The sequence below is a fragment of the Hylobates moloch genome, unplaced genomic scaffold, assembly GCF_009828535.3.
Source record: "Hylobates moloch isolate HMO894 unplaced genomic scaffold, HMol_V3 SCAFFOLD_5, whole genome shotgun sequence".
NCBI lineage: Eukaryota > Metazoa > Chordata > Mammalia > Primates > Hylobatidae > Hylobates > Hylobates moloch.
This window is the reverse complement of record NW_026652280.1, coordinates 139473943-139492754: the sequence shown is the minus strand read 5'-3', so window position 1 is coordinate 139492754 and position 18812 is coordinate 139473943. Positions and strand designations below refer to the sequence as shown.

Here is an 18812-nt window from a genome sequence, read left to right as displayed (position 1 = left end):
CTAAACTAAGGGTCTGCAAACTTTATGTGAAGGGCCAGATAATTATGTTAGGCTTTTGTGGCCATATGTTGGGCTTCTTCACTGCTCTATACAAATTGCAAATACCCTGATGACTTTGATGGCATGGAGCAACAACACAAATGAACTGGGGCCATTTACACTTCAAAGGGATTTAAATGAACAAATACATATGAGACACAACGAAAGGAATATAAAATAAAAATGGTCCCTGCATTCCCTTTGGCTACATTCTAATTGGCACAGGGACAGGAGGAGTGGAGGGATACTGACACACACACACAGAGCTATGATTTGGTTAAGACCATGTGGATTTGTGTAATACAGTATAAAGGTATGATGATACAAGGCCAGGGGTGGTGGCTCAAGCCTGTAATCCCAGCACCTTGGGAGGCTGAGGCGGGTGGATCACGAGGTCAGGAGTTCGAGACCAGCCTGGCCAACATGGTGAAACCCCGTCTCCGCTAAAGATACAAAAAATTGGCTGGGCGTGGGGGAGCGTGCCTGTAATCCTAGCTACTCGGGAGGCCGAGGCAGGAGAGTCGCTTGAACCCGGGAGGCGGAGATTGCACCACCGCACTTCATCCTGGGTGACAGTGTGAGATTCCGTCTCAAAAAAAAGGTATGATGATACAATATGCAAGGGAGAAATTACATCTAACTTTGCAAGTCTGGAAGTGGAATGTGAGTTAAGCTTTGCATTCTATTGAAACATCTTAGTTCAGGGAGAAAGAGACAAACAAAGGCCGAGAGTAAATTAATTTGCCTTAGTCAGTTATTAGAAGTTAAAACTAAAAAATACATTTCGTTAAAGTAGTGTACTTTCCACTAAATTATATGTCATGAGTATGAATTCAATAGGCAGAGTTTGAGAGAGAAAGGCTGCGTATGATGGCTGTCTTTGGCAATATTTGGTGGAATGGTGTGGCTGTGTCTGATAACCCAGTAGTTTTATTTGATGGCTTACTGTGTTGTAAGTTAGGATGTTCCATTCTGTGGGGGTCACATTTACAAAAAAATGGGTAAGTTGATTCCTGCCTCAAAAGGTTTCAGTCTGGCTGGGCGCAGTGGCTCACGCCTGTAATCCCAGCACTTTGGGAGGCCGAGGCAGGCAGATCATGAGGTCAAGAGATCAAGACGATCCTGGCCAACATGGTGAAACCCCGTCTCTACTAAAAATACAAAAATTAGCTGGGCATGGTGGTGTGCACCTGTAATCCCAGCTACTTGGGAGGCTGAGGCAGGAGATTCGCTTGATTCCGGGAGGTGGAGGTTGCAGTGAGCCGAGATCACGCCACCTCACTCCAGCCTGCAACAGAGCGAGACTCCATTTCAAGAAAAAAAAAAAAAGGTTTCAGTCTAACATGTACTTACTAGCTAGAGCTGCACAGCTACCACAAATTTTTGAATCATATCTAAGGCAGAGTCCAAGCATGTGTATTTTTTAACCTCTCCTCCTCCCAACAATTTTCATCTACACACCTCCAGTTGGGATCACTGATAATAGAGCTCTATGAAGGTAACTGAAGCTGATTTTAATGGTTTCCAAACAGATTTCATACTTCCAGGTTTTCAGAACTTTGCTTGTGGATTCTCTAATTCACTCATCAAACGTGTCACTTATACATCAAGTATAGTACTACTCTGTATATATGTCACTAGAGATAACACAGTCAACAGGAAAGACAGGGTATTTCCCTTTGGGGGTGGGCGGGAGAATGCCAAAGAACAAGAAATTATTAAAGAAAACTATGGAACGTATCTCAGAGAATAAATATTGATCACCACTGGAGCACATAGAAAGACTCTTAATCCAAACCTGAGGTATAGCAAAGCTTTGTTGGAGGAAGTGATTTCTCTGCTAAGAACAGAAAGAGAGTAAGTAGAAGACAGCCATTTTTGTTGTAGGGTAGGAGAAAGGGAGGAAAGGATGAGAAGCTGGGAAGCGGCTTCTAGGTAATGAAAACACCATGCTCAAAGGTCTGGTGAGGGAGAATACAGTATGTGAAATAAGCTAAACAAGTGATGCCAATTCTCCACTTGTACCTTTCTGCTCTCCTAATAGAAGTAAATGTTGGGGAATAAGCCTGGATAGACAAACAAGTACCTCCTTAAGGAACATTGAGGAAGACAGACTTCACCTTAAAAACAATAAGCAGCCACTGAAGAGTTTTAATCATGACAGATTTAAGTTTTAGGCAGATCACTTGATGCACTGTAGAGATTGGAAATGAAATAATGAGATGGGAGACTAGTTAAGGAAGCTGTTGTAATTCTAGGCAAAGATAGTGGCCTGAATATAAGTACTAACTGTGGAAACAGAATTATTAAGTGGACTGGCTTAGAGATTTTTAAGGCTTTAACGACTCAATGAATTCAGAGAGTGAAAGGAAAGAGGATTTAAAATGACTGTTTTTTTTTTTTTGAGACGGAGTCCCGCTCTGTTACCAAGACTGGAGTACAATGGTGCGATCTCGGCTCAGTGCAACCTCCACCTCCTGGGTTCAAGTGATTCTCCTGCCTCAGCCTCCCAAGTAGGCATGTGCCACCACGCCCAGCTAATTTTTATACTTTTACTAGAGACGGGGTTTCACTGTGTTGGCCAGGCTAGTCTTGAACTCCTGACCTCAGGTGATTTGCCCACCTCAGCCTCCCAAAGTGCACAGGAATGAGCCACCACACCTGGCCAAAAATAACTAATTTTTGGCTTGGGCAATTGGGAAGCTGACAAAGGCAAAGCCAACCATTTAGATTCTGAATACAGCCAGGGATAATTCAAAGGGTGAACCAAGAGGCTGTTATTTCTGAGGAGAGAGATGTTTATGGCCTGAATGATTAACAATAAGTGGATGGATTTGAGATATTTAGGAATTAAAATCAGTAAGTTTCAGTAATTCCCTGGATATGAGATATGTAAGGAAAGGAGTCAAATATGACATCCAAATTTCTGGTTTGGATGCTGTGAACAGTCACTGTGGTACAATGTTTAATTAATTCCTATCATTATTACATATGGAATTAGTTAATTCCATAAATTCCTCCTATCCTGGTATGCACACTTTGCAAAGTGACTCTGTCATTCCTCCCATGTAGAGATGGAATCTATTTCCCCATCCTTGAAATGTGAACTAGTCTTGTGACTTGCTTTGACAAATATGTGATGGAAGTAATATATGTGATTTCCAAGGCAAGACTTTACAAGGCATTGTAGCTTTTGCTCTTTTGGAGTGCTGCCCTGAGAGTGCCATGAAAACAAGTTGGTCTAGCCGACTGGAGGATGAGAGGTCACATGGAACAGAACCAAGTCCTCGAGCTGACAGCACCAACTATGAACAGTGGTAACCCTGGAACCTTTCAGTTTAGCTGACCTACTAGGTCAACAAAAAGGGTAAATGAGGCCAGGGGAAAACCAACATAGGTGGAGTAGTTCTACTCCACTGACCCAGAATTATGAGAAATCATTGCTGTTTCAAGCTACTAGGTTTTAGGGCGGTCACACAGCTATAGACAACTGACAGTCAAAGAGGGAGATCAAAAAAAGACAACCGGAAATGTTATCTCAAATGACCTAAAGATGTGCAAAAACCCTTAAACAGTAGAAAGTTTAGGGAGAGGTGATCCAGTAATTCCTAGCACCAAATGCCTGAATAACAAGAGAATTGGAATGTTAATTAGAGAAGTTAAGAACCTTTTGGGATAAAGTAGCCAAAGCAAACAAACTGCCAGGATGCTTTCAAGCTCTTTGAGAAAGGTAAGTACAGGTGTTCATGGAGGACTCCGGTGTAGTCCCTAACACCCTCAACCTTGGATAAGTAAATTAAACCAGGTCTCCTTATTAAAAACTACCCGAAGAATTAAGCTAGGATAAAAAAAGTAAAAGCTTTCAGCACTGTGCCTCAAATTTTATTATTCACACAGTAAAACATGGATATGAGAAGAAATAAGTTAAAAGTACACTTTTCCCATTCAAAGGTATTGGTATTCTGCCAATAGAGAAAAATGAAATAAAAAACGCTGCCTTATTTTAAAGAAGACAAAGAACATCATTTAAAAAAAAACTTCAAAAATAAATTATACTTTGGTATAGATAGCTCCTTTTACTCCAACAACATTGTTCAAAAGCACAAATCGCACTCAAGCGCAGCCAGCCGTATATGAATAGCAGAGGAGAAAGGAGGTTAAGAGGCTAACAGAAGTAGTGAAAATCAGAGAGCACGCGCTACGCGCGCGAGAGGTAAACAGAAACTGTTCGCCTGGACCAACGACTTGAAGACTTGCCTCTAAGATTTGGAAGTCTCGTCATGAGTCTCTTGCATTTCCGCCTGTTTAAAAAGAACCTCCACTTCTTGCCAAGCTTTATTATTCCCCCCCCTACCTGGTGTGGTTTACAGATTGTTTTTAGCAAGAGCCGTATAAGAGAAGCTAAGTACCCAAGACAATCTGAACTCAGGAGAAAACTGCTGCTAGAAACCCAAGGCGGGGAAAGAGAAGGATCAACCGAGAAATTAAGCCACGTTGCATTCTGGCCGCAGCAGTCATTAAGGAAGCGCAGTCCTCCCCACCCTTTTCAGCCAGGACCGAATGTTGCGTCTTCCTCAGCTGCAATCTCTCCTACGCTCCCTGTTGCAGCTGCAAAGGTGATCTACACTCACCGCTTGAAGCACAGTCGCCAACAACAACCGTAGCCCAAACGCTAGCACCAGACACCCACTCGGCCCAGCCGCCATTGCTACCATTTTCCGCAGGCTTCTGGCTGCCTAGAAGGACCCCTTAGCTAGGGGCGTCCACTCCAGAGCCTGATCCAAAACACAACGCTAACGGCCGTTGCCCTTACATCTCTTATTTGGAAGTGACAGGTATTAGATAACGGCATATGAAAACTTAAAAGTCATCAAATACAGTCACTGGGTGCTTTCGATTACCCAAATCAGGCACTTTCCTAAACTCCCCACTTCTTTACTTCTGCGGTCTCCTTTCTTTCATTCACGACACTTCGTCAAGCAGCCAAGAAGCCACCCCTTCGCCAGTTTTAGCCCCGCCTTCTTCTCCAAGTTTGCCCAATTGAATGTCGTCTTGATTGAGCTCTGTGGCAGAGGAAACCAACCGCAAACCGAGCCAAGAGCGAAGCGCAGGGGCTTTTCGGTCCAATAAGCGGACTCGAACGGGAGGAGGGGCGGGGCTTCTGGTTGCCGAGCAGCGTACGCGGATGCGTGCGCGTGGTGGCGGAGGGGGATGGGCGGGGGCGGGGATGAGGGCGGCGCAGCCGCAGCGCCAGTGGAGGGGCGCGCGGCCGCGAGCAAAGGAGGGAGGGAAGGAAGGAAGAGAGGGAGGCGGGCAGGCAGGCGGACGCGGGGTTCGGGGACTGAGGCAGTAGAGGGAGGCGAGAGCCGGGCAGCCTCTTGGCGCTGTTTGCTGCGCGGGCTTTTGGAGGGGGCGGCCGTTGAGTCGGCTGAGGAGAAGCGGACACCGGCGGCGTTGGTGATAGCGCCTGGGGGAGGGGGACTGGAGAGGAGAGAAGGGGGGTCGCTGCGGTGGTTCTCTCGCTGTCGCGCTCTCTTTGCCTCGCTCCCGGCTCGGCGGGCTCCTCCCGGCGTCTCTCTCGCCTCCGGGGCCCCGCTCCCCGCCCCCCGCGGTATGTCTTGATCCCGAGCAGCGGGTTTCATGGGGCTCCTCAGGATTATGATGCCGCCCAAGTTGCAGCTGCTGGCGGTGGTGGCCTTCGCTGTGGCGATGCTCTTCTTGGAAAACCAGATCCAGAAACTGGAGGAGTCCCGCTCGAAGCTAGGTGAGGAACTGAACTGCCCCTGGCTGAGTGCTGTGGAAGGGTCGAGGAGGCGCTGCTGCCGGAGCAAGTGGGCGTTCATCTAACCTGGGGTCTGGCTCGGGGGCTGAAAGAGGTTTCAAAGAGAACCGGGAACGAGGGGAAGCGAGAGCACGAGCTCCAAGAATGGGTTGAATTAAGCTTGAGTGGCGTGCTGGGCTCGCGAGGTCACGGGGCAGAGGTTGCAAGGTTGGGCTTCCCGAGCCAAAGGGTAGCCCCGGAGAGCGAGCGAGAGAGAAGACCGAACTCAGTGGGGAGCGGGTGTTGCTGGTGGAGACAGAAGCGCTTAGCATCGCGTGTTCTCTTGGAAGTCGTACAGAAAGCCCTGGCAATGTCAGACGAGGGGTATTCTAATTTGAGCTATGGGCATCTGGATACGAATTCTTTTGGGGGCTCATGAAGGGATAGGTGCGCAGAAATGGAAGGAGATGCTGGGATGATGGAGAGTAACATATACACTGTAGCGAGTTGCACTCTTGTGCTCGCGGCAGCAAGGGACCTTATAATTGCCAGCTGAGGGAGGCTGGCCGGGTAGTGCAGGAACGCGAGTGAAAAGCTTCAACGGAGTACGGAAATGAGGGTCCGGAGATTTAAATTCTTCTTTAGTGGCGCTAAACTGATGAATTGGGGCTTGAGAATAGGGATGCCTGTGTATGTTGCTTCGCGGCAGTGTTGATGTGAATTTCGAAGAGGAGGGAACGCTGAAGGGGAATTATGTAGTGAAGTTTGTGTTTGTTAAAGGAAAAGTAGGATTATGCGGAAAGCTAACCATATGGTTAAATACCTTAAAGGATTAACAGGTGCTTTCATGGGTGAAGGGGTCTAAAGTACAAAAAGTTGGTGCGAAGTTGTGAAAGACAGGCCAGAAAAAAGCACAGATAATAGGTAGAGGCACTTTGGCATTTGGAAGAGCTCAGCATGGAGAGCGAGAGTTAAAAGAATGACAGTGATAAATTTTGACTTAAAAATGTACATGGCACTTAAAAATCAGCTCAAGAGGATGTAATTTGAATATGGAAAAATAATGTGAAGTGTTTTTTGCATACTCTCACCTCAAAATCATTTTAAATACCTTTTGAGAAGCCAGCAAAAAAAAAAAAAAAAAAAAAAAAAAGCCCTCAGCAGTATAATTTAGACCAATAAATAAATGTTACTGTGAGTGGATGATTAATTTTTAGGAAAAATGTACCAGAAAATAATTGTAATATTATGTATAGTAGCTGTTTTGGTACAAGGCTTTGCAAAAGCCTTGACATTTTAAAGAGCCTTGAAAGAAAAACCATCAAGTAAATCTGAGTGAAGTGCAACTAAAGTTGGAGAAAAACTAGAGGTACTTGCAGTCCTCAATTGTAGAGTAAAATTTGAAGAGATACTCAGTTTATTTACGAATTCTTTTATTAATATGTATCTTGTGTGGTGGAAAAAAATGTCCACTTTAAATATTGAAGGTTATCCAGTATGGTTTTTCTTTTCTTTTGGATCCATTTAGCGACATTCAGGGTCATATTCTGGCGTTATTAATGATCCAGCTGTATAGAAAAAAAGACTCCTCTTAAAGGAAGTGGAAAGTTATATTAAAATTAAAATTTGTACTTATTTTTTGTTTTGTTACTATTTGGAATTCTCTGGAGTTGATTTCTTAGACACATTACAGTGGGTTAGAATGACTTAAGTTTTTGATTTTCCTCCTTGCCTAACATTTCTTTCCCCATATACTTGAAAATTGCTTCCATAGACACAATCTGAATGATTTTTAAAAGACAGTTATCTGAAGATGTATAATGCCACAGTTAAAATATAAAGTGCTTTCTTGTGATACAAGAAAGAAAATTTCATAAAAAGTAGTAAATATGCATCAAAATCCTCCTGGGACTACAGGTGGGTGTTACCATGCCTAGCAGAGGAAACCATATTTTGACAACCAGATTCTGTACTAGGCGCTTTTCGTCTTAGATACTCGTGTTTAAAGTAAGAACACCATTTAAAGCCATTTTTGGCCAGACACGGTGGCTCACGCCTGTAATCCCAGCACTTTGGGAGGCCGAGGCCGGCAGATCATTTGAGGTCAGGAGTTGGAGACCAGCCTCGCCAACATGGTGAAACCCTATCTCTACTAAAAATACAAAAATTAGTCGGGCGGGGTGGCGGGCGCCTGTAATCCCAGCTACTCAGGAGGCTAAGGCATGAGAACCGCTTGAACCTGGGAGGCAGAGATTGCAGTGAGCCAAGATCACACCGCTGCGCTCCAGCCTGGGCAATAGAGTGAGACTCAGTCTCAAAAAAAAAAACAACAACAAAAAACAACAGAAAGCCATTTTTGCAGATACAAGAACAGGCTTAGAGAGGTTATATAACTTGCCCAAGGCCACATCGCATTTAAGTGGCAGAGCCAGGACTGCAACCCAGGTATGTATGATTCCAAATCAAGTGCTCCTTTAGTTATGTCCGGCAGCTTAAGACTTTATATTGACATTACGCTGAGATTTAGCTATTTGAATAGAGTTTTAAAATTGTAATATCAATGTTTAATTGCATTTATTGCTAAGAATGAATATCATCATTCAGAGAAAATTGAATTTCTGATTCAAAGGAATTGGTTTAGTGTAACGTCTGCCCCTTGTTTATATTCATGTAATGAACATAATTATGTTACCCAATGAAACAACTGAATTAGATAGCTTATTTTTACTATAGGAAAGAAAAATCTAGCTGTTTTCCATACGTGCAAAATCACAATGTTAAAAAAGCATTTTTATTTTGGCATAAAAAACCTATTAAACATTTTGTCCTTAAAAGTAGTTATCATTTTCATTGTAGAAGATTCCAAAGGATAGTATTGTCTGATAGTGGCTTTAATATACCTTGATTTGAGAGTACAGTATTTTGATGGTGAGACCTCTAATAGAGCAATAGATGTATTCAAAACTGAGGTGTACTCATTGACTACTTGGGAAATTCACTAATTAGGAATTCCTAAAAAAAATTTCAATAATACAGCTTTTTATTTTTATTTTTTAAAAAGCAAATATGGCATTGTAGTGCACATATTACAATGCAGCTTGCTTTTTTTGCCTTAAATGTTATAGACATCTTTCCAGGTCAGTACATACAGATGTGACTTACTCATTCTATTAATAATAGCTGTATAATATTCCAAAGTATGCATGTATCATAAGTTATTAAGCCATTAGTCTAGTAACGGATATTCAGTTTGTCCCCCATCTGTCATGTGTCTGCGTGTGTATATATACATATATATATAATTTTTTTGACCGTTCTTTTCTTTCTTGGTATTATAAACAATTACAGGAAACATCCTTGTATGTCCGTTTAACCCATGTTGATGTTATTTTGTGCTAGGACGAATTCTGTATGTGAGATTGCTGGGACAAAGGATATACATATTTTATAATTTAACAGATTTAAAAATCTACTTTTCAACATTTTTTTGTTTTTCAAGAGATGTAGTAATCTACACTGCCAGCACACATTCATAAGCACTAGAAGATAATCAGCTTTTAATTTTTGCCAGTGTGAGGCTGTGAAATGATATATTCAATTAATTTACCTTCTAATTTCGAATTAGGTTGAATATCTTTACATATGTTTATTGCCCTTTTATTTGTTAATTTTTTCTATTTTTCTATTGGGTGGTTTACTTATTTTTTTTAAATGTTAGAATTAGTAATCCTTTATCTGTCATATGTCTTGCTTTTTTTTTTGAGATGAGCCTTGCCCTGTCACCCAGGCTAGAGTGCAGTGGCGCGATTTCGGCTCACTCCTGCCTCAGCCTCCCAAGTAGCGGGGATTACAGGTACGTGCCACCACGCCCAGCTAATTTTTGTATTTTTAGTAGAGACAGGGTTTCACCATGTTGGCCAGGCTGGTCTTGAACTCCTGACCTCAAGTGATCTGCCCCCCTCTGCCTTCCAAAGTGCTGGGATGACAGGCATGAGCCACCGCACCCGGCCTCTTGCATTTGTTTTTGTCCAAGTTTGCCATTTGTTTCGTGACTTTATGGTGTGTTTTGCTCATATAGAAGTTTTAAAATACACACAGTTAAATCTATCAATTTAGGTAAGTCGTTTTCATATGTTGCTTAGGAAGACTTACCCGGAGCCAGGATTGTGTACATTTTCTGTATTTTATTATAGTATTTTATAGTTTACTACATTTGGCTCTTTAAACCATTTATATGTTTACAGAGATTTATCATGATTTTCTCAGTAAATAATTCATTTTTTCCAACTGTATGTTAACATTCCTTCTTTTAATCACATACTAAGTTTTCATATGTTCTTGGATCAATTTTGGATGCTATTTTCCAGTAATCAGAGATTCTTTAAACCTCGGGGACCCATAAATAGGCTTCAAGGTATCAGTGAATTCCCTGAAATTATATACATAACTTTCATCAGATTTGCAAAGGAGTATGTGATTCCTTTAAGGGCAAGGATCACAGATTTATAGTGGATGTTTCATATTTAGTGGACTTTTTTTTTGTTTTTAGTAACATAACATGCAGATTGTGAGTCAAATTTAGGAGATAAGCACATTACTTGTGAAAAAGAGAAGTTTTTCAACTTCAAATGAAGTTAATACTTCATTGTATGAAAATGTAGACTTAATTTTCTAGTGAGAAATGGAAAAGGACAGGGAATCCAAATGAAAACTATTTAACTGTGACTCATTACTATAAAATGTCAGAATTTGTGGCTGGTTAAAAAGTAGTTCTTCCCGAATTTCAAGAGTGCACTTGTTGCTAATATTGACTGGTTGAACGGTGCAGTGAAACGTTTTCTCACATAAGTGATAGAACTATGTGCTTGGTAACTTTATTTTCTATAGGGTTTTAAGCATTGTAAATAATATTTGTTGACTGTATTCTTATATCCCTATATGGATTTATGAGCACATTAGGAATAATCTTTTACATGGGGAAAAAATTGAGAATGGATTATGTAATCATCCATTGGTGAGAATTATGTTAGTCATTATGTTCTTAAAACTCTACTAGACTAAACAACTAATTCCAGGGCCAAGGTTGAGACTGCTTTTTGGAATTTGGTAGTTTTTACAAGTAAGTTCCTGAAACCATGCAGCAATACCTGTAAGATGTTCAGAGAATGCTAGATTTCCTCACTTCTGAAATCATTTGGAAAACCTCATAGTAGCTACTGTTTTGAGGACTTTGGGTTAATAGGAATACAGTTATTCTAGAATTGGTAATTGGTGCCTCACTTACTAGTCTTGAATAGGATATCTAGTGCCATGGAGTGGTCACCTGAAACAGTTGATCTCAATTAAGATAATTCCAGGATGTCTGTCCACCACTCTGGTAGGCCTTCTAATAGCTTTTTGGCACTTAGTGAAATTGAAATAATAATGAATGTTCAAACACTGCTCTCCAGAAAGACCATTTTTGAAGGATGTACTTATAGATGAACTTCATAATCATGGTTCACTATAGCCTAGTTATTTTTAAGATCTACCCACCTACCAGTACCTGTACTTATGTATTCTGCCTTTCTGCCTGTTAACAATAGATGGTAACTGTCAGTGTTCCTGTTGGGTCATTTGTGCACCTGATTCTGTTGCCTCACTTACCTAAAGACATGGTTTCAGAAGCTTTCCGTCATTCTCCTGTAACAATGTATTCTTGAAAATTGCTAAGAGAGTGGATTTTAAGTGTTTTCACCATACAAAAAAAAAAGTATGTGAGGTAATGCATGTTGTGTTAATTAGCTTGATTTAGCCATCCATGATATATACATGTTTTAAAACATATTGTACATGATAAATATATACAGTTTTGTCAATTAAAAATGAAGAAAAAAACTATCTTGGTAAATGTTCCAGGTGAACGTGAAAAATATGTATTCTGTTGTTACTGGCTGAAGTATGCTGTAGATGTCAATTGGTTGGTAGTGTTGTTACGATGTTTTGTGTTCTTGATTTTTTTCTGCCTCTTCATCAGTTATGGAGAGGGGTTTTGAAATCTTTGATAATAATTGTGGATTTGTCTGTTTTTCTTGTAGTTGTGTCACTTTTTGCTTCAGGTATTTTGAAGTGCTGTGATTAAGTATATGAACATTTAGGCTGTAATGCCTTCTTGATGGACCAACCCTTTTTTCTATACAAGATACCGTCTTTATCCTTGGTAATATTCTTTGCTCTGAAACCTACTGCTATGGTGTTAATGTCTCCCCAAAATTCACGTGTTGGAAACTTAATCCCTGATGCAACAGTATTGGGGCGGGGGGTGGAGGGTGTTTAGGTGATGAGGGCTCTCCCCTCATAACTGTATTAATACTGTTATAAAAAAGCTTGTGGGAGCGGGTTCTCTTTTTTCTATGTAAGAAGACAGCATTTGTCCCCCTTTTGCCATTTCTACCCCCAACCGTGTGAGGATGCCACAAGAAGTCCCTCACCAGATGCTGGTGTCTTGATTTTGGACTTCTCAGTTTCCAGAACTGTGAAGAAATACATTTCTGTTTTCTATAAATTACCCAGTCTCAGGTATTTTGTTATTTTGTTACCACACAATGGACTATGACACTTTGTCTAATACTAATACAGACACTTCAGTTTTCTTTTGATTAGTGTCAGGTGGTATATCTTTTCCCATCCTGTTAATATTAACCTACTTGTGTATTTATATTTAAAGTGGGTTTTTGGTAGACAGCATCTAATCTTGCATCTAATTTCACAATCTCTTTTGTAAATGGAATGTTTAGAACACTTAATGTGATTATTGATGTGGTTGGATTTAAATTCGTGAGTTGCTGTTTGTTTTCTGTTTGTCTTAATTGTTCTGTGATTCCTTTTTTTCTGTTGTCTTTAGGATTAAAGGGGTATTTTTAAATTCTGTTTTTTAATTTGATGACTTACTAGCAGTGCTCTTTGTTGTTTTTTTTTAGTGGTTGCTTAAGGGTTTATGGTATACATGATAGAATTTCATGTGTAGTATAAGAACCTTAATATATTACCACTTTTTTCTGGGTTCTTGCTATCGTCATTATACATTTTACTTCTGTACATGAGTCCTACAATACATTATTATTATTGCTTTAACTTAGTTATATTTTAAAAATATATAAAATGTTTAAAAATTTTTTAAAAAATTTACTCACATATTTACCATTCCCAGTGTTCTTCATTTTGTGTGTGTGTGTGTGTGTGTGTGTGTATGCAGATTTTCATGTGGTACCGTTTTTTTCACTCTGAAGAATTTCTTTTAACATTACTTACACTTAATACACTGGTGATGAATTCTTTTCACTTTGTGTGTCTGAAAAAGTCTTTATTTGCTATAGTGTTTAAAGGATATTTTTGTTGGGTATAGAATTCTAAGCTGACATTTTTGTTGTTTCAGTATTTTAAAGATGTTGCTTCATTGTCTTCTGGCTTGCGTTGTTTCTGATGAGAAGGTTGCCATCATTCTTTGTTCTACTATATGTAGCGTGTCTTTTTCCTCCTTTGCCTACTTCTAAGATTTTCACTAGGTTTTTAATTATTTGATTATAATGGCCCTTGTATTATGTTTCTTGTGCCTGGGGTTTGTTGAGCTTCTTGGATCTGTGAGTTTACAGTTTTTATTACATTTAAACATCTTTGGCTATGATTTCTTCACATGTTAGTTTTTTTATGCTGCTTCTCCTCTCAGGAACTCAAAATACACTTATAGTAGACCACATGAAATTGTTCTACAGTTCAGTGATGTTCTATTCATCGTTCTCAGTCTTTTTTTATATGTGTGTTGTTTTAGATAGTTTTTACTGCTAGGTCTTTAATTCACCAATCCTTCTGCAGTGTGTAATCCACTTTTAATATTACCCAGTTTATTTTTTATCTCAGGCATTGCCTCCTACCCCTCCCCCTGCCCTTCTAGAAGTTCAGTATAGGTCTTTAAAAAATTATCTTTCATTTCTTTCCTTAACATCCTGTATTAGCCCGTTTTGACGCCGGAGACTGAGTAACTTACAAAAGAAAGAGGCTTAATTGGACTTACAGTTCACATGGCTAGGGAAGCCTCACCATCGTGGCAGAAGGCGAGGAGAAGCAAGTCACATCTTATGGTGGCAGGCAAAAAATGAGAAAGCTTGTGCAGGGGAACGCCTTTTTTTTTTTTTTTTTGAGAGAGAGAGTCTTACTCTTGTCACCCAGGCTGGAGTGCAGTGGCGCGATCTCGGCTCACTGCAAGCTCCGCCTCCCAGGTTCACGCCATTCTCCTGCCTCAGCCTCCCGAGTAGCTGGGACTACAGGTGCCTGTCACCATGCCTGGCTAATTTTTTTGTATTTTTAGTAGAGACGGGGTTTCACTGTTAGCCAGGCTGGTCTTGATCTCCTGACCTTGTGATCCACCCACCTTGGCCTCCCAAAGTGCTGGGATTACAGGTGTGAGCCACTTTGCCTGGCGGGAACACCTCTTTTTAAAACCATCAGATGCTGTGAGACTTATTCACTATCATGGGAACAGCATGGGAAAGACTTGCCCCCATGATTCAATTACCTCCCACCAGGTCCCTCCCACAACACAGGGGAATTCAAGATGGGATTTGTGTGGGGACACAGCCAAACCATATCATTCCACCCGTGGCCCCTCCCAAATCTCACGTCCTCACATTTCAAAACCAATCATGCCTTCCCAACAGTCCCCCAAAGTCTTAGCTCATTTCAGCATTAACTCAAAAGTCCACAGTCCAAAGTCTCATCTGAGACAAGGCAAGTCCCTTCTGCCTATGAGCCTGTAAAATCAAAAGCAAGCTAGTTATTTCCTACATATATTGGGTAAATACAGCCATTCCAAGTGGGAGAAATTGGCCAAAACAAAGGGGTTACAGGCCCCATGCAAGTCTGAAATCCACTGGGGCAGTCAAATCTTAAAGCTTCAAAATGATATCCTTTGACTCCATGTCTCACATCCAGGTCACGCTGATGCAAGAGTTGGGCTCCCACGGCCTTGGGCAGCTCCACCCCTGTGGCTTTGCATGATACATCCCCCTACTCCTGACTACTTTCACAGGCTGGCATTGAGTGTCTATGGCTTTTCCAGGTGCACGGTGCAAGCTGTCAGTGGATCTACCATTCTGAGGTCTAGAGGACAGTGGCCCTCTTCTCACAGCCCCACTAGGTGGTGCCCCAGTAGGGAATCTGTGTTGGGGGCTGCAACCCCACATTTCCCTTCCACACTGCCCTAGCAGAGGTTCTCCATGAGGGCCCCACCCCACAGCAAACTTCTGCTTGGGTATCCAGGTGTTTCCATACATCTTCTGAAATCTAGGCGGAAGTTCTCAAACCTCAGTTCTTGACTTCTATGCACTTGCAGGCTCAACACCACATGGAAGCTGCCAAGGCTTGGGTATTGCACCCTCTGAAGGCATGGCCCGAGCTCTACGTTGGCCCTTTTCAGCCATGGCAGGAGGGCTGGGACGAAGGATGCCAAGTCACTAGGTTGCACATAGCACAGGGACCCTGGGCCTGGCCCACGAAACCATTTTTTCCTTCTAAACCTCTGGGCCTGTGATGGGGGGTGCTGCCGTGGAGACCTCTGACATGCCTTGGAGACATTTTCCCCATTGTCTAGGGGATTAACATTCAGCTCCTTGTTACTTATGCAATTTCTTCAGTGGGCTTGGATTTCTCCTGAGAAAATGAAATTTTCTTTTCTATTGCATTGTCAGTCTTCAAATTTTCCTAACTTTGATACTCTGTTTCCTTTTTAAAACTGAATGCCTTTAATGGCACCCAAGTTATCTCTTGAATGCTTTGCTGCTTAGAAATTTCTTCCACCAGAAACCCTAAATCATCTCTCTCAAGTTCAAAGTTCCACAAATCTCTAGGGCAGGGGCAAAATGCCGCCAGTCTCTTTTCTAAAACATAACGAGCCACCTTTGCTCCAGTTCCCAACAAATTCCTTGTTTCTATCTGAGACCACCTTAGACTGGACCTTATTGTTCATATCACTATCAGCAATTCAACAAGTCTTTAGGAAGTTCCCAAACTTTCCCACATTTTCCTGTCTTCTTCTGAGCCCTCAAAACTGTTCTAACCTCTGCCTATTACCCAGTCCCAAAGTAGCTCCCACATTTTTGGTTATCTTTTCAGCAGTGCCCCCACTCTATGATGCCAATTTACTGTATTAGTCCGTTTTCATGCTGCTGATAAAGACATGCCCAAGACAGCAATTAACTAAAAGAGGTTTAATAGTTCTACATGGCTGGGGAAACCTCACAATCATGGTGGAAAGCAAGGAGGGGTAAGTCACATCTTACGTGGATGGTGGCAGGCAAAAAATGAGAACGCTTGTTCAGGGAAACGCCTCTTTTTAAAACCATCAGATCTCATGAGACTTATTCACTATCATGAGAACAGAATGGGAAAGACTTGCCCCCGTGATTCAGTTACCTCCTACCAGGTCCCTCCTACAACACATGTGAATTCAACATGAGATTTGAGTGGGGACACAGCCAAAACATATCACATGCTTTTCCTAATTTTTTTTTGAACAACTGGAATATTGTACAATAACTCTTTCTGATGTTGTCTACTAATTCTATCATCTGGGTCATTTCTGGGTTGCTTTCTATTGATTTGCTTTTCTCTACATTATGGGCCATATTTTCTTCTTTACGTATCTGGTAATTTTTAACGGGATGGCAGACATTATTTTACCTTGCTAGGTACTGGATATTTTCATATTCCTATAAATACTTTCAAACTTTGTTTTGGGACGTACTTAAGTTATCTAGAAACAGTTTTGTCTTTTTGAGGCTTGCTTTTAAGTTTGTCTGATGGCACCACAAAGCATTTAGCCTAGGACTAATTTTGCTCCATTACTGGCAGTCCCTTGTAGTGCTCTTCAGAGTATTCCACCCAGTGCCCTGTGTATTACAAGGTTTTGCCACTTTGGCTGAAGGGAACAGTGGTTGAGTGAATCCCCAAAATTGTTCCACCTGCCCATTTTGAATGGTTCCTTTTTGGCCTCAGTTTCTTAACACATATGCACTGAGAGGTACTCTGCTGAAAATTCTGTTATTAGCTCTGTCCTCTTCAGTGCACTGCCCGGCAAACTTCAGCTGCCTTGTCTTTCCTAAAACCTTGATTCTCGCTCCTTAATTCCAGGAGAATGTTGGATCCCTGAATTAGACTGAGTTCTCCCTCCCTGTGCTATAGCCTGGAAACTCTCAGGCAGTCATAGGACTCACTTCATTTCCTTTTTCTCAGGAATCCTCATACTATGCTGATTTCCTGTTTAATGTCCAAAGTCTGAAAATTGTTGTTCTCTATTTTATCATTTTGTTTTGTTGTTTCAGGTAAGAGGGTAAATCCAGTCTCTTTTACTCCGTCTTGGCTAGTGGTAGAAACTGGGTGGATCTTTGATTGTGTGTCCCCAGGTTGACTGAGGGGAAAGTAGTGAAGTTGGATCATTTGAATTATACTTGGTAATTAAAACTAATTTGTAAATTCAGGGAAAGAATCATGGTTTTATTATGCTTCTTGACTTCTTCATAATCTCTAGCATGGTATTGAGCACAGGCCTTAGCAAGTTGTTAACTGAAAGTTAGGCGAGACTTATCCATGATAATCCCATCTTCCTCCTTCCTTATAGAAGTTTCAAGTGTATGTTAGTTAATTCTTTGAAGTGTTATCAATTTTATGCTGACTTTAAGAAACCAGGCCTTTTGTATCCCTTTAGATACAGCTGAGTCTAAGAGGAAGACTCTTTCAGACTGGCTGATGAACCATCTGGCTCCAGAAGAGGTTTTTGCTTTTCTGTTAGTATGGCCCTTGAGCTAATTGGTCACATTCTTGCTGGGTGTGGCTGGATAAATAGTTATGTTCAGAGGCTTCTTTCCTGTATTCCTTCCAGAATATCTTTATACCAAGCTAAGTAATGGGGAAGAGAATCAGAGGGATGGTAGTGCTAATAGTAGTTGTATTCAATATGTTGCATGTATAGAAAATGCATATGGTAGGCCGGGCACGGTGGCTCATGCTTGTAATCCCAGCACTTTGGGAGGCCGAGGTGGGCGGATCACGAGGTCAGGAGATCGAGACCACGGTGAAACCCCATCTCTACTAAAAATACAAAAAAATTAGCCGGGCGTGGTGGCGGGCACCTGTAGTCCCAGCTACTCGGAGAGGCTGAGGCAGGAGAATGGCGTGAACCCGGGAGGCGGAGCTTGCAGTGAGCCGAGATCGTGCCACTGCACTCCAGCCTGGGCGACAGAGCGAGACTCCGTCTCAAAAAAAAAAAAAAAAAAAAAAAAAAAAAAAAAAGAAAACGCATATGGTTTGCCCAAAGGTGAATATTATCATTATACTCCTCAGATCTTCAACGTGGCATGATACAGTTCTTGCTAAAGGTAGTTAGGTTGTACTGAATCTGAGAGTACTCTAAAGTGTCAAGGAGAAGTCTTTTAAATTGTAACTCTTGGATTCTCCTGTGGGAAGGTAGTGATTTGAAAATGGTGAATTGATTTGCTACTTATATAGCAACTTAAAACTGGATTTAGAGGGAAAGTAATGTCCACTTTTCCTAAATTCCAGTACAAGTTAGGAATAATCCATTAGTATCGCCTTATGTTTTTCCATTATTTATTTTTAAATTTGTGACATAGCTAGAAATAAGTGATTTGTACAGGTAAGCACTCAGAAATGACTATGGAGACTGATCAGATGATGTCAGTTGGGAAAGGAGAGTTGTGTTGAAAACCCTTAGATTTTTGCTTGGTATGGTTAAGGATTTGAGGTTAAGTGGCTATGCAAGTGCAGACTAACTCTCAGCATATTTATTTCTAATTATAAACTACGTTTGAGTTGGGCTTAATGAATGTAATTTAGAGATGTTATTGGTTCATTGATAAACTTCTGCTATGTAGTCCCTGTATGCTTTGAGGCAAAACAGTATAGGAAATGGGCTAATCAAACTAGTTTTATTTTTTCTGCCACATAAGTTGGTAGTCTGAGT

At 41.2% G+C, this 18812-nt stretch overlaps 2 protein-coding genes across 6 annotated transcripts in view; one reads left to right on the top strand and one right to left on the bottom strand.

Annotated features, from left to right (window-relative positions):
• Positions 1–4834, bottom strand: part of SELENOF (selenoprotein F) — a 46646-nt gene extending 41812 nt beyond the window's left edge. For all 4 annotated transcript variants that reach the window (XM_058439617.1, XM_032155453.2, XM_032155455.2 and 1 more), the window contains exon 1: positions 4671–4834. In XM_058439617.1, the coding sequence (XP_058295600.1) occupies positions 4671–4754 (84 nt within the window). In that variant the 5' untranslated portion in view covers positions 4755–4834. The remainder of the gene's footprint in view (positions 1–4670) is intronic.
• A 443-nt stretch (positions 4835–5277) lies between these two features.
• Positions 5278–18812, top strand: part of HS2ST1 (heparan sulfate 2-O-sulfotransferase 1) — a 193061-nt gene continuing 179526 nt past the window's right edge. Inside the window, exon 1 of one of the 2 annotated variants that reach the window (XM_032155451.1) lies at positions 5278–5803. In XM_032155451.1, coding sequence (XP_032011342.1) covers positions 5680–5803 — 124 coding nt within the window. In that variant the 5' untranslated portion in view covers positions 5278–5679. The remainder of the gene's footprint in view (positions 5804–18812) is intronic. The other variant, XM_032155452.2, reaches the window with a different exon arrangement.